We start from the raw sequence: 16,363 nt of genomic DNA, 5'->3' as shown, positions 1-16,363 counted from the left end.
GATAGGAGGTACATGGGGCTTGAAATACCCAAAAGGGTAACCGAATATATAACATATTTTAAATGAGATAAGGGAGTGACAATTGGCAATAAAGTTGTCATTAACTTGCTGCCAGCGTGTTTTTACACAACATTCGAGAGTTAAGGGCCTGGAACATTATGTGTTGCTTTCGACCGCTACTACAGTTGCGACTAATATTGTGGCCAGTTATAAATTATTCAAGAAAGGCATATGTTCTTGTTGACTATTTGTTAATATATGTAAAGGAATAAAGTCAAGACTACAGAATTTACTTTCAGAGAATAATTATATGAAACAATATGTAAATTACATGTGTAACAACACAGTGGAATCAGGGGCTCATCAATTTTTAGGCGTGTGAAGTTATTAGTATCTTCTTAAAGTTTGTTTAATTGTCTTGCTTTTAATTAATTTTTTTTTAAAGCCCATGTGTATTGAACAGAGGTCAAGATATTTGCAATTGAAGGAGGTGAGGTCGCCTAGTTTCAGAGGTAAAATAAATACCATTAGTTTTTTGTTTTTTTAACTTGCAGTATAGCTCGCATTACGGTTTATAACCTCATTAATTACCCTTCATTCATGTTTATTTTTGTTTGTTTTTTGTAGAGCTGAAAAGTCGTTCCTAAATGGCCTGTGCGTGGAAGCTGGTGTAAACTATGCCGTCCCAGGGAAAGAAAGCTATTGTCAGTGTGTAAACAGAACCCAACCGGTGTGTGGCAAGGATGTGGACGTCTTTTTGTGTGGAGTGGCGCCTGTGGGTATGAACAGCATTGCAGTCCAAACAGGTTTGTTTTCTTTATATATTTATACTGGAAATCGGTAATTCTAATAGTGCGCCGTTGCACTGTGATGCTGTCCTTTTAGACAATGGAAAAAAATCTGCTGCTCTGTATTTTAAATAACAGATCTGTTTATGCAAATACGGAAACATTCACACGTGGGGACAAATAATAACACTTATCACCAAATATAAACCTGCCAGGGATAAAAGTTTTCACAGCTGCGGTGTAAAGGTATACCATTGAAGATTTTGTTCTACATCTTGTCTGTAACAGCAAGATTGTTATTCTAACGAACCCTATATCTTAGCTATCATGCAGCTGACCATTTGTGTCCTGACATGGTGGAATCAGGCACTCATCAATTTTTGGATATGCAAAGTCACTGTGATGATCTTAAAGCTTGTTTGTCGTGCTCTTCATAAAAATAATATCTATCTATCAAGTTATTTGCAATTGAAGGAGGTTTAGAGTGGCATGGAGTGAGAGGTAAAAGTAGCAAGAAAATGGCCATAAAAGTTTAATGACTTCCAAAGCTTGTGTGTCCTTGGAAACTGCAAATATATATTTTTTGTGCCTTTCATCAGCAATTTTTAAAGTAAAATCCACACATAGAAATGTGTTCTTAAAGGGATGTAAAAGTTGCTGAGGCAACAAAAGAAAAAAGAATATAAAAATTGCAAATATCAGTTTCTTTGATTTAATTATTTTGACATGCGCCTGATTTCACCAAAATGTCATACATTTTGTTTATAACTCCAGGCACAGATGTCACTGAGAAACTCCTGCGCTTGGGCAGACCTTCTAGTGGATGCTGTCAACAAACTAAGGAATATGACTACAGCACTGGCACAGATTTTGAACCACCGGTAATTTTATTATTGTTTCAACTGTGCTGGTAAACATTCTAGCAATCATTCAAGTTTGTTTTATATGGTCTTAGGTATATAAGGGGTAGCCTGATTAATTTTTTTTGATACTTTGAATTTTTGTCCATGTTACCCTGTTACTGAAAACACTTTTGACACTGCAAAAGAGTTGTTTCTCAAATAACGTTAGTGAAATACGAAAACATACCACCCCTTTTTGTTCACATGCTTTTTGCATAACATGGCAAGGCTCTGAAAGCCCAGTTATCTTAATACGATGGAGTGATACCACTTAATCTTTCAGCCACCTTTTAATAACTCTAACGTTTCATTAATTCATTCTCCTAACAAACTTGTAATATTTTCACTGTTGTATTGTGGAGAATGTGGCGACTGTTTTCTTTTTTACCTATCATTTTTACAAATCTTTTCAGCAATTGTCCTGGCCTACGAGCAGCAAGAATTTGACTGAATCTCTAGCCCGTGATTCTTGCACCAAAGCCTTGAATGAAAGCCAGATTATGAGTGTGTGCTCTGGATACCTTCATGATTCCAAAGACATTGAAAGAATAGTTCAACAGTGTGTGGATGATATCCAGGTAAAGCTCTTAATCCAAAAATAATTCAATAGTATTTGAATGATATCCAGGTAGAGCTTTTTAGGGGGGCTCTCGTGGCCTAGAGGTTAAGGTGTTGGCCTCTCATTCAAAAGGTCTCGGGTTCAAATCCGGGTAGCGACCGAAAAATTTTCTACTCTAAAATTGTCTCCTTTCACCTCCTTTCCTGCACTCTAGCAATGTTCTGTTGTCTGCTTTCGTTTCCACTTTCTGCCCCCACCCCTTCACCTCATTTGTCCCCTCCTCTGGGCTCCTGACTCTTTCTGCAGCCTTTCTACTACTACTCATTGGCTCCTCCTAACTGCTGTCTTTCTGCCACACCCTTGATCTTCTGGTAGGAAAGATCTACACCTAGCCTTCTCGGACAAGGGTGAAAAATCTCAGAGGGCCCGTGTGCAAGTTGCGCACATTAAAGATCTCTTGGTGGTCTAAAATCGATAAGAGTAGGCTTCGGCCGCCACTCGGGCTAAATTCAAAATTTCCTACCAACTGAAAATATTAGGTGTGTCCCGCGCGCTCATATGACTTTGTTCAGTTGTGAGCGCCGTAAAAACATTTTACCAAAACAAAGAGTTTTTTAGCCCAAAATAGTTCAGCAATTTGTGGATGATATCTTAGGTAAAGGTCTTGATCCAAAAAATAGTCAAACAATATGTCACTGATATCCAGGTAGAGTTTTTTTTAAATGATACAATAGCTTAGTAGTAAATGGATTATCCAGGTAGAATACATATTCCTTGACCAGTGATAAACATGGCTGAAAATGGAGCATATTCTGGAGTTGAAAAAGATGCCTCCTCCTTCAGTTATGGGGAAGAGGACAACAGTTTGTACTTTGTCCTTTCATATCTTTAATTGTCTTTCTCTCCTCTATTCCTCTCTTTTTCTTGTTTTTTGCCTTTTTCTGCATCCTTGATATTCAATCATTATTTTTGTTTGTTAATATGACCTTCCAAACCACATGCTATATAAACTCAGAAACAGACATTACTTAGTCAGGATGGGTCTCGTTCATTCTGTTATAAATGTTTATATTACACATAAGCTTTAAATTTTGTGGTTTTATAGAATATATTTGTAGACTTTTTAAAGAGGAGTTGGTGTGCTGAATGTTTTATGTACAAATCAACTGCTTAGTGTCAGTCTTCGCTGTACACCATTTTGAAAAGTGATGTATGACTGAATCTAACACGGAGCAGTCTATTTGTAGACCTTTTTTAGAGAGGAGATGGTGTGGTGAATGAATGTCTTCTTATGTACCTATGTTTGCTACTTGAAATGTATGCAGATCTCAGAAGATGAAACCAGAGTGGAAGGCTACATGTCCTCAGTACTGTGGGCTTGTATAGATGCCGTCTCATCCCAAGTGGAACACTGGACTGATGTCGATGGTTACTTGGCTCCTTCAGACATTGACGTCTGCTACAACAATTGCTCCCGTGAAGGAAGTTGCCTCAAAGGTTGGACTGAATTTTTAATTATATTTTTGAATATTTTGGTCAGAATAGTATATTTAGTCAGACTGGAGTTAAAAGTACCTTTAATAATACTGAATATGAAGGTAAAGTGTTTGTAGTTGTATGTTAGCAAGAAGCTGTAGCATATCTTCTGTAAAAAGTTTTAAAAATCGTTAAATTGCTCACAACCTCTTTATTTGGAGCATATTTTCAGGACAAGATGTAAGATGTAACTGTTTCCTTTCTAACCTCAGGCAATCTGTCAAAACCAGAAGATCCTAATGTCTTTCTCATATTTCTTTATACCTGCTTCTCACCACATTCAATTCCTCGGAAGTAAAGGCGCAAACACAGCTTGCACATTCACACACACACAAATACACAAATGTGCACATACACACATTCTCACATATACACGCACACGCACACAAACACACACACACACACACACACACACACACACACACACACGCACATGCATGCACACTCCTGCGCTCATGACCTTATATAGTTGCAAGCACTGTGAAATTTTTATCAAACTGAAAACACACACACACACAAACACACATGCATGCGAGTGCACACGCACACACACACACACACACTCACACACACACACACACACACACTCACACACACACACACACACACGCGCGCGCGCGCGCACACACACACACACGTGCGCACACACACACACAAATGTGCACCATTGACACAGGAGTTTGATTTGTTTTGTTCTCCAACAGGAAGCTGTCTGTGCAACGACGGCTTTGGCTCAGCAGACTGCTCTGTCAATATGGCCAGTCCTCCTACCTTGCTTTCCATTCTGGGTGGAAAAATATGCGATGTCAAGTCCCTTGCCGATTGCACTTCAGTTGTTCTTTTTGGAACCGGATTTGCCGACACTCAAAACCTGACTTGTCACTTCAATGAAAATGTAAGACATTTTAGAATTTTGTGTGGAACACTCAGCGGCTTTCTCAACCGAATGTCAACTGCTTAGAGTCAGACTCAACCATCTGCTATTTTATAAAGTGACATAGGACGGAGTTGTACACTGAGCAGTCTGTACATATATTTGCAAAATCCCATGTTCTTAAACTAGTCATTAGGACTGTATCTTTTATGATAATACTTGTTACCTTTAAAAAAAAATTCCAACAAAATGTTTTAAAACACTCTTATTTTGGCACATAACTCTCTTATTTCACTGTTTTTAAAAACAAAACGCAATATGCGCTTCTACCTTGTTTTCACAAAATACATTTTATGAAAGCTGACCAGTGAAAAACAAGGAAACTGATGACACCCTCCTGTCACACCCACTGCTGGCTATTCCTCATGTTTGTTACTTATGCCAGTTTTAATAAAGTGTGTGTTTGTGTGGGAATCTGTGTGTGTGTGTCTGTGTGTTTGAGAGAGACAGACAGACAGACACACAGACAGACACACAGACGAACGGACAGATGGGCAGACGGACAGACGGACAGACAAAATGATATAGATATCGTTTTACTTCATTTTTTTGTCCTGTGTTGGTATCTCATTGTCAGCTTCAGCATGTTAAGCAGCTCACAGTGCAAAGAGATAGTGTATGTATTTAAGTGTGTGTGTGTGTTTGTGTGCGAGTGTGTATGTGTGTGGGAGATAGAAAGAGTGAGAGAAAGGAGAGAATGTGTTGAATTTTTTTACATTACTGTTTTTGTCCTTTGTAGCTCTAATGCGTTATAGCAACCTATTATACCAAGACGCGTGTGTATGTGTGTGTGTGTGTGTTTGTGTGTGAGTGTGTTTGTATTGAGAAAGAGAGAGAGACTGAGACAGACAGAGAAAGAGAGAAAAACAGTAAAAGTATGCTGGTATCTGATTATCTTCTACTTTAGCGTATTAAAGCCGCTTATTATACCAAGACAAACTTTCTTCGTGGTGGGGCCTACTGGTCAGTAAAGTGCATCTTAATTGTCTTATACTTTACCACTTGGTAAAAATGTTCTAAGTCACTTTGCAGACAAGCATAGCATATACTTTGGGATAGTGCATGTGAAGAAGGTTTGAAACCCGACCCCTGTTATGAGATGTTTTGTAACTAACTGCTGAGCCAAAAACATCCTCATCATCTTCTCTTATGATCTTTACAACAATTAGTTTCATGTGTTCAACTAGTAGCAGGAAGCGATCAAAAACTATTTGTGGAAAAACAACACAATATTAAATAAGGCGTTTTGTGAAAAAACAACACAGTGCATATATTGTATTTTGTTAAAAAACGACACAGTGCATATATGGTATTTTGTGAAAAAACAACACTGCATATATGGCATTTTGTGAACAAACAACACTGCATATATGGCATTTTGTGAACAAACAACACTGCATATATGGTATTTTGTGAAAAAACAACACTGCATATATGGCATTTTGTGAACAAACAACATTGCATATATGGTATTTTGTGAAAAAACAACACTGCATATATGGCATTTTGTGAAAAAACAACACTGCATATATGGCATTTTGTGGACAAACAACACCTATAAGGCATCTTGTGTAAAAAAAAAATTCAGTGCATGTAAAATATTTTGCGGAAAAAAATGATTACTGAATCCTCTAATAACACTTCTCCTCATCATTTTTTTCTTCAGGGCACAGTATCAACAAGCAGTGCCATTTTCATCGCATCCAACAAGATCGTATGCAGCAAAACACTGACAAGCTCTGCGGAAATTTCTGTGAGCTTGGATGGCTTCACAACGAGCAACCAGCTTACCAGGACTTTGTACGACGGCTCCTGTGAGATGTGTGATGACTCTGGATGCACAAGAAGGGTAATGTCCAGCGGATATGTAAATTCTCCCTTGGGACTTTCCAATACATGAAGCTGCAGCGAACACCTAGCACATCTTTGTGATTCGCCCAAATATAGACGTATTTCCGTCATCTATTTTTGTCGTCTTCCGCGGTTTCCCCCAAGACTCTTGAGTTTCCCTCGCCAGTAACTTTTACTGTAGACTAGATTCTAGATCTCACTGTGTTTGTTTGCTTTTGGGGGGTTTTTTGTATTAATTTTATGTTACCTTTTAAAAACAACCTCAGCCATTCTCGTTCCATAAATTAACCTTCTCCTCAAAGTTGTGCACACACACACACACAAGCGCGTGCGCACACACACACACACACACACACACACACACACACACCTGCGCGCACACACAGCCCAAACAGTCGGCGATGAAACCTAGATCTAGAGTGCCTGAAGCGGCAAAGTGGGTCCGCCACGGTGAGACCTCGTCAACTGGCGAGGGAAGCCCCAGAAGACGATAAAAATAGATGGCTGAAATACGTCATCACAGAGATGTGCTAGGTGCTCACTGCAGCTTCATGTCTTTCCAATATGTTTCATTGCTGTTAATATAGTAGTAGCTGATAAGTTAATCTATCTGCTGTATTCAGGTGATGAAGAAGCAGGAAGTGATGGTGAAAAGGACACTTCACACAATATACATGCACTCTTATACAAACCTTTTCCCCCAACCTAATACTTATACTATGCAGAAACTATTTCTGACAGAGGATACGTGAAAGTTTGAGGGTCTTGTACTTCAACCATTTTCTTTTAGCCTTTTCCCTGAACAGGGTTTATTCTTGGCTCAGGGGAGCCACACTCTAGGGTGGGACAAAACTGGGTAACCACCATCCAAAAGGGAAATTGTTCAAAACTAATAGTAAGAATGTGTATACTGATTTTAGTGTCTATTTCAGGACAATTTGTGTTCCATCAATGGTGCTTGCTACTCATGTGGGTCTGTATTTGAAGACGATGTTACCAGGTTCTGCTTGCCATCCAATGCAACAGACAGGTGGAGTTTGATATCTGGTGAGACAATTCATACTACTCTTTCTTGTCCTTCGTGTTGTCCAATGTTGCATCACTTATGCTCTGAAAGATTTGCTTGTGGGTGGTTAGCATGTGCTCTGATTTGGTTTGCTCCTTCTTTCCTATTAAAAATCTATTGTCCTTACCCTTACCTTTCCTCCCTCTTTTTTTGTGTTTGTTACTCCCTTGTAAAACTTCTAATATTTAGCACTCATATGACCTAATTATGTTGCAAGCGCCATAAACCACTTACTAAAACAAAAGATTTGCTTATTAATAGTGCAATATATTGTCATATAATTGTTTGACCAAAAGCTTAAATAAATGAATACTGGTACAATTTGTCTTAATGGATTTATATCTTCTAACCGTTGTGATGGTCCATGCCAACATTTATCTGACTTAACTTATATCTTCTAACAGATGTCTTTGCCAAGCGCTACAAGTTCCTGAATGTCCAGGGCTCAATTTTGGAAACCAGCGTTAGCAATATTGCAGTAACTGGTGATGTCAAACTGGTCACTGGTTATGGTGGCGCAAAATACGCTCAGTTTTCAGAAAGTGGACAATCGCTGACAGTTCGAAAGTCTGATCTTAGCCTTTTGGAGACCAGCTCCTGCACCTTGGGATTTACTCTTCGCTTTTATGTGAAGTTCACGTCCATCTGTGAAGATGGGTATGTGTTGAGAACCTGGAGAAAAGCGAATGAGAGTGGTTTGTCTGTATCTATTTGTGATGGCAGCGCAAGGATAAGTGTACGGACAAGAAACAAAGAAATGTCTGTCAGAACTGGTGCTGTCAAAATGAACAGGTAAGTCCTCTGTCTTCTTTATAAAGTTTGAATGTATTATTCATAACCGTTGCTAGGGTCCGCCTTTCTTTTTTGACTCTTTAAAGACACATTTTGACTTTAAAATTTTCGACATAAAGCTCAAAAGTCATCTTTTTATACCTTTTTGTGAGTTACAATGCTGTGCCAACAAAAATTCTAGATAAATAAAAAAGAAATATGAAAGATAAAAAATAGTAAAGGTAAGCATGTAAGAAGGTGTTGGGTTTTCACTTCATTCCTGATGCTTGATGTATCCACAGAACAGTATGGCCTTTTGTCATGCGGAGTAGAACAGAATTTGAATTCTTTATCTATCTGTATTTTCAGCTATATTGAGGCTGAAATCAGCTGGTCAGACAGTCTTGGTCTCAGTGTTGTATGGGATGGAAAAACATATGCCACAACTCGTTACACCGTGCTCAATCATGAAACAGGCACTGGCTCCGATTTGGTTCTTGGATCTAGTGGCACAGAAACATGCTGGCTGGGCATGGTTCTTGGAGGTTTGGAGATATTCACTGCCCCAAAGCCTGTTCTTGAGTCAATTGGAATCATTACAGGTAACCGCTAAGAATAGATTTTGTCATAGAAAAGTGCTCTATTACAGTAACTGCATTTGAGCGTAAATAATAGTGTCTTTTATTGTATTCCTTTTTGTCATTTGTAAATCTATTACCTGCTTCATAGCTTGTACATTGTTGAAAATGTTCACTTTTACTAAAAAATAGTATTGATAAACATAATGATTTAACAGCTGAGTATCTGTTTCTGCTGGGGAGTTGGGGGAGGGAGATAAACAAAAAGTTTTGTCAAAGCTAATGTTAAACACATTCTTTTACCACATTTTAGCATCGTGTTGTTTGAGAATTCAAGAGCTTAAGCTTATTATCTTTCTTCATTTTGCAGAACTACCTACTCTACCTGCAAGGCCCACAGTGGAAATATTCTATGAGGCTGTCAATGCTACAACAACTTTCTCTTGTTCATTTGAGAGCCTTGGAAGAGGAGACGTCAGATACAAAGTCGAATGGTTTGTTGACGACATGTCAGTGAAGCAGATCCAGCTAGGAAGTTCCCAGATCGAAGATGTCATTGGAGAGAGCGAATTTGAAAATGCCACATTTGGTTCGAAGGTAAAAGTTATAGGTTACATCAACACAATTTGCTGGTGTTGTGTTGAAACTGACCACAGAAATAGTTGTGTTTTCCATAGCTTTAACAGTCTTATAATAATGATAATAATAATAATGATAATAAAAACTAAAATAACAATAACAACAACAATAATAATAATAATAGTAATAATAACGATTGCGTTTATATTGCGTACATCAACACTGCAGCATGCTCTTTGCACTTTTTGACTATTAATATTACCCCAGCAGACCCCAAAACATTCAGAAACATTCTCAGCTTCCTGGGAAGCATACAGTGCAAGCAGCGGATTACATCACTAAAACACTACCAAACTGACTAGATCTTTCGCTGTCTTTAGCTGTTTACCTATTCCCACCTAGGTGAAGTGAGAAAAATTTTAAGATGTTCAACGTGTGCGTGGTTCATGCAGTATGCTTTTCTAAATAGTACTGCTTCTGTTTAAAAATGTAAGCAATAAGAGGGGTGTCAGAATTGTCACTAAGCTGATTTTATTCTATTGCAGATCATGTGCTCTGTTACCCCATGCTACGTTTTCAATTGTGATGATCTGAGCGGACCCACCTTCAGTGCTTCTTATGAGATCACAGTTACAGTGAGTATAAACTTCTAGCTTTCTTTTTTTAACTTTCATACTTGAATGCCGTACAGTTAGTCACTTTGAAAAGTTATTTATTTTAACATTACACAAAACAAATTGACCCGGTTTCTATGGCGGGGCGGTTAGATGCTTTGCTTTAGCACGCAGAAGATGTGAGTACAATTCCCATATAGGGAAGTCTTTCGTTGAGCATTTCCCTTTGTCTGCTAGGACATTGTATCCCTCTCAGCGTGGGTTGGCCCTACCGGCAAGGTCAAAGCAGCCTATCTCTTTAAAGATCTGAACTGTCTTTATAGGGGCGTATATCATCTCTACGATTTACATTTGTTAATAACAAAACAAAGTACATGTGTCAAGCAAGTAATTGAAGGTTATTTTTGTTTTCTTTCCTCTTTATTTTTGAGAGTACTCGTATTAAGGGAGTTGAGGGGGGAGGGGGGGGGGATAACTGAGGAATAGGACCTTGCAAAGTTCAGTTGACACATTTGTTTAAATTTCTGCCCATGACTGGATTGCATGTAATAATATCAAGAAGCTATCCAAGGATAGAGAAATGTAGAAAGTGTTTTTTTGTGGCCTATACCGTCAGACTTGTGGATTAAAAAAATTACATGGTCTAAATTTGCTCAAAATAAAAGGTTTGCAATAATAATGTACTTAGACATATTTTGAGGGAAGGAATATTTGCTTGTTGTTTGAAAGGTCAAACATATGTCTTCTTTACTTTCTTTCTTTTGTTTCTGTATTTCTATCTTGCCTTTTCCTAGCAGCACTTGTTAACCATTATTGAGTCAATGTGCTTCCCTTGAACTCAAGCAAAAAGAGATACAGTCAAACCTGTGTAAGACGGCCACCCATTGTCAAGGAGAAAAGTGACCGTATAAGACAGGTGGCCGTCTTAGGCAGGACTGATCAAGAAGAAGAAAAGAAGAAAACAAATTATTCCTATCAGAGGTCACAATCGAAAGTGGCCGCATTGTTGTTTTTGTTGTTGTTGGTGGTGGTGGTTTGTATTTTGTTTGTAATTTTTATTTTGTTGCTGATTTCGCAAAAGGGTGACAATAAAACGAAATGTATCAGACAAGGAAGACCGAGTGCGAAGTAAAAACAAACTCCTGGGTCGCCACCACTCGGAGAACGAGCGACGTTTCTGTCACAAGTTCATGTTGACGTCCTTTGTTACTTTGTTACAGACTGGGTAAACAGTGACCACTCATCTCGCTTACGATTTGTGTTTAAGTTCTGGGCGGGGCTTATGGGTTATGAGGGATCACACGCTTACCTCACCAGCAGCTGAAAATTGGTAGCTATTGGTCAACAGTAGGAGGGGCCTATGCAACATGATCGGTTGGAGGGACTACCAAACAACAGCGACAGGGGATTGAATTATGACGGCTTGCCCACAACGCCAGGGGCCAAAGCACAATTTATGACTAAACGAAATGGAGTCACTAAGGTGGCCGTCTTAGACGGGTGTTATTGCTTAGTGTGATAGGGGTTGTGTGTTGAAATAAGGTGACCGCGGCCGCGTTGGACAGGTGCCCGTTTTACACAGTTAAATTATATAGAAAAAATGCAAGGGGGGAAACGGAAAGTGGCCGTTTGTACAGGTGGCCGTCTTATAGAGGTGGCCGTCAGGGCAGGTTCCACTGTATTTAAAAAAGAAATCTTCTTTTCCTTCATGTTTCTCTTTTTCAGAGTGGGTGGTTGGCAGACGCTCCTTCTTTCCTATCAAACATCTATCTTCATTGTCTCTCCTCCTTCTTTCATTTGTTTGCTACTCTTTAGTTGTTGTTATCGATCCAGTCTACTCTCTAGTAACACCTTTAATCTTCAGCACTTATGTGGCGTTATTGTGTTGCAAGTGCCCTGACACTGTCACTAAAACAAAAACTAAACTCATTTTCAGATTGTTCAAAGTCAGATCACAGTCACAGAAGGCGCGGGTTCCTCTGCAATCAAAGTCATCCCAACAGTTCCGCCTTATATGCTGTGCAAGTCATTTGTAACTGTGTCATCTGAAACGACTCTTCAAGTCTCCTCAGCCATTGGTACATTCAGTGGCGAACAGATATGCCCACAAGGCAATGCTCTTCGGCAGGTTGTAGTGGGAGGTGGTAATACTGCAGGGTGTAGCAGTTCAGTCAGTAGTCAAGACTGGCAGAGTGGAGCTGCTGTGCCTATTGTGGCTACCGTTGACCTGGTGAAAGATGGAGATGTCAGGGGAAATGTCAACATCACCGCTAGCGTGGAATGCGAAGGGAAACTGGAAATACTCATCTCCAAGACTGTCGAGGTGAGATTTTTCAAGTCGTTTCTTTCATTCTTTACAGCCTTCTAGTTTTTAAAAAAATAGTTATTTATGCCCTTTACAAGCATGGCAAGTATACCAGAGGTACCTTTTTGGTCCATTTACCTTGAGGGAATGAGTTCTTTAACTGCAAATGCAGTCAAAGGAAAAAGGAACCCTAGACTAACAGTCATTGTGGCTAATTGAATTTGTAGCTCCACCCACCAGCGTATGATTTAGTAATCGATAAATAAACATTGAGTAATCTGGTTTAATAATTGGTAATATGACCAAAGACAGCCTTTGTCCCTGGTGTCTCAAGGACAGGGGTTGTAGGTTCAAGGATGAATGTAACATAAACAAAGGCATGATGAAATAGATCTTGGCGGACACATTGTTGAGTGATGGGGGGGGAAAAGGAACTGGGGGAGAAGAGGGATAGCTATTGGCTGTGGGCAAACTCTTGCAAAAACATGAGAAACAGACAGGGTGTGTCACAAGCCTTTGAATCTGATTGTACATCTTTGATATTTGATATAATACAGTCAACATGTATCAAAATAATATACATTGGTATCAACAGTTTTGTCAACATTGTCTAAAATATGACATTTTTCCAAGCATTAGTATGTCTTTTATGTACGATAAATGCTTGGAATCTTTTTTTTTCTTTACAGGTCACTGTTATTGACAAAGATATAGGGAAGCAGTGTCAATCTGTCAATGATCCACACATACAAACCTTTGACGGAGTGTAAGTTTGTTGTCATATCAGAGACTTGATTTATTGTTTGTATTTACAAAATGAATCGTGGGTAGTTGAAGGGCGCCACTGATAGATCGCATTTCTTTACTCTCCATCTGTTGTTTCTGTCTGTCTGTCTCTCTTATTTTTTCCCAGCACTTAATAATCATTATTGTATCAATGTGCTTCTCTTTACTAAACAAAATGGCAAACAAAATTAATGTTTTTGTCCTACAGAATTATGAAAATAAGACTATTGTAAGAAAGGCTAGTGAAAAGTATTTTGCATGATTATTTCGTTTTGTTTTTCAGTATGCTACTTCTAGAACACCAGAATGTATCACTGCTCTCTCACTGATCCCATAATCCACGAGGATTGTAGGGGCACTGTATGACAGAGAGCCTCGTCAGGTGCCTCCACTTTTCAGGTTTTTCTTGCGAACGCCTCTGAGTTTGGGCGGAGGATTTCCCTGTCCACTCCGCAATGTTGTCAGTCCACCTCTTCCTTTTTCTTCCTCTCCTTCTCCTCCCCTGCACAGTTTCCTGAAGAATGGTCTTGGATAGGCCACATGATGTTTTTACGTGGCCTTACCATTTCAGTTTTCTTCACTTCACAGTAGACAGCAAGTCTAAATAATAACCCATGTATTGTTTCATTCTACTGCGCACTTCTTCATTTGTCACATGGTCAGTGTATGAGATGCCAAAGAGTCGTCTAAAGCTGGTAGAATGTATATCAAATGCTTAATCTAAGAGTACCGTCTGCGGCTTTTGTCGCCAGGCCGTAGTATGCACTCATTACTTTAGTCACCAACTCAACCAGCCGCACTAAATATTAAACAATGAACAGAGCCACTGCACTGAAGAAAATACCGAAGGAAGTCACTCTATATGATAGCTGAATGTTTGATGAAAGTCTGTGAATTTTTTTAAAGTGTGTTTCTTGGGCTGCGAAGGTATTTTTTTAATTTAAAAAAAATTCTATTATAGCTTCTTCGTTCTAAACTGGTGCAGTACTGGAGGGTTTTTCACTATATGAACCTCCAGTACTGTAAATGTTACTCAATGACTTATTGAGATGACGGTGAAGATAATAACTTCAATGTGACTTTTTCTTTTGATCTGTAGGTCTTATGACAACTTTAAAGAAGGTGAATTCACACTCTATCAGCACACTGAGCTGCCATATGCCGTTCATACCTTCTATCGCCGGTGCAACCGAGGCATTGCCTCCTGTAACTGTGCCGTTGCTGTGAGAGTGGAAGATGATGTCATTTTGATTGACAAGTGTGGACCTGGACGAAATATTAAGAAAAGGGCCAGTACAGTTAAACTGATCAGAAACGGTGATGTCAACCCAGGTTTTAAACTTCAGAGATATGACCAAGGAAACCAGTATCACGTAAGAATGTCTATATGTTGATTTTGTTCACATTAAAATTTCAGAAATGCTATTGATTCTCTGTTGGATGAAATTGATAATGTATCTTTATATGCTTGTACGAGACCAAATATATATAGTAAATATCGTATAAACCCATAAGCTCACGTGCAAATATGCTCTTATGCACATATACTCACACATACAATCATGCTGCATGTACCAGCATGGTCCAATTACCTCTCCATTGAGAAATATTGTTTACATACATAATTGAAAAGAAGCATATGTGTGAAACGGAGCTTATATTTTTGGTTTGTCATTGTTATGTGCCAATGATTTTGGTGGGATTTCAAAATAACTGTAATCGATTATTATCGCAATTACTCATGCATTGTTTCACTATGGTTCATTTCTACTAAATCTGACTAGTTGTAGATTGTTATATTCATAATCATAAATTTTGTTGGCACTTTTTAAAGTAATTATTTCCTCAAAATCTGTTCCCAGATCATCATGCCATCGGGGACTACAGTCATAGTGGAGAGTAGCAGAAATGGGCAGTTCTTGAATGTGTGGGTTACAGTCTCATCAGCAGATTATGGGCACACAATGGGTACGTGTTGGTCCATTATTTAACTCTAAGCAGCAAGAATTTGTTTCGTGGGTTTTCCTGAACTGCCAGAATTAAGACTGTGCCGTCATTCAGAATTCACGTAAGTTCTTGTATCACCAACAATTTTGGATTTAGATCTTTCTCGTTCACAATGCCAGAAAATTTACCATCAGCAACATCAGGGGAATGAATAGTAAGAATAACTGCAAAAAAAAGCAAGTGTATTGCAGAGGGATTTAATTAACAATCTTGATTTTTAAAATGACTCGTATTCTAGAACCAAATTTGTAGATAATACAATGCACTGCCACTTGAAGATATGCCTTCAAGTGTCAAAATTTATTTTGTGTTTGTGTGTGTATCTGTGTATGTGTGAGAGAAAGAGAAAGGGGGAGAGAGAGAGAGAGCGAGAGATTGTGTGTGTGTGTGTGTGTGATTTTTCAGAGTCTTGCATCAAGCCATCGAAATATACACCACCTCACCCTCGTAAATCTCCCCAGGGAACACATTTAAGGCGTATGACTTTTCAAAACCCTAATGAGGCATTCTTGAACTTTGGCTGTTGGGCGGATTGTCAAGACTTGATTCACTTAGCTCGCTCTCATCAGAGATGGATGTTAAATTTGGAGTTCTCACCTCTTGAAAAGTTGTAATGTTGAAAGAGGGGGAAAGTCCATACAGCTACCAATCTCCTCCCTATTCTTCCTCCTCGACTGGCATAGCCAACACCGTGATCTCTACCCTCACCATTGTTATTCCCTTTCAGAATCCCTTTTCACTAACTACCCCCTTCTTCTACTTCTCCCTCTCCCCACCACAACCCCACCCCCTCGTCCCAGGGTCCAATCAAACCTGACTCGCTGTAATCTTCCGGATATCCTTACAGACCCCACGGTTTCAATAATTATACAGATCAGTTGTTTGCTACTCACAGTAATGTAGAAAAAAGTGAGAGAGACTCCAGTTTTTGATAGCGGGTGAGGTTTCGAAACTTCCAGGTAATTTTCTTTCCATGCAATTATAAAAACACCCCATGATTATTTGTGTGTAAGCAGCAGTATCGTGTATGCAAATGTGTGAGTTTGTGAATGTGTGTGTGTGTGTGTGTGTGTGTGTGTGTGTGTGT

General features: G+C 39.0%; 1 protein-coding gene across 1 annotated transcript in view; it reads left to right on the top strand.

Annotated features, from left to right (window-relative positions):
- The window catches only part of LOC118477191, a 95,539-nt gene that overhangs the window by 66,993 nt on the left and 12,183 nt on the right, over positions 1–16,363 (top strand). Inside the window, exons 66-80 of the mRNA XM_035972102.1 lie at positions 628–806; positions 1,563–1,669; positions 2,104–2,268; positions 3,575–3,746; positions 4,490–4,680; positions 6,386–6,568; positions 7,503–7,617; positions 8,041–8,428; positions 8,777–9,009; positions 9,356–9,582; positions 10,110–10,199; positions 12,115–12,501; positions 13,173–13,249; positions 14,369–14,642; positions 15,132–15,237. Of these exons, the coding sequence (XP_035827995.1) occupies positions 628–806; positions 1,563–1,669; positions 2,104–2,268; positions 3,575–3,746; positions 4,490–4,680; positions 6,386–6,568; positions 7,503–7,617; positions 8,041–8,428; positions 8,777–9,009; positions 9,356–9,582; positions 10,110–10,199; positions 12,115–12,501; positions 13,173–13,249; positions 14,369–14,642; positions 15,132–15,237 (2,894 nt within the window). The remainder of the gene's footprint in view (positions 1–627; positions 807–1,562; positions 1,670–2,103; positions 2,269–3,574; positions 3,747–4,489; positions 4,681–6,385; positions 6,569–7,502; positions 7,618–8,040; positions 8,429–8,776; positions 9,010–9,355; positions 9,583–10,109; positions 10,200–12,114; positions 12,502–13,172; positions 13,250–14,368; positions 14,643–15,131; positions 15,238–16,363) is intronic.

Source organism: Aplysia californica, unplaced genomic scaffold (assembly GCF_000002075.1).
Source record: "Aplysia californica isolate F4 #8 unplaced genomic scaffold, AplCal3.0 scaffold00002, whole genome shotgun sequence".
Lineage (NCBI taxonomy): Eukaryota > Metazoa > Mollusca > Gastropoda > Aplysiida > Aplysiidae > Aplysia > Aplysia californica.
This window is presented reverse-complemented; position numbering and strand designations above follow the sequence as displayed.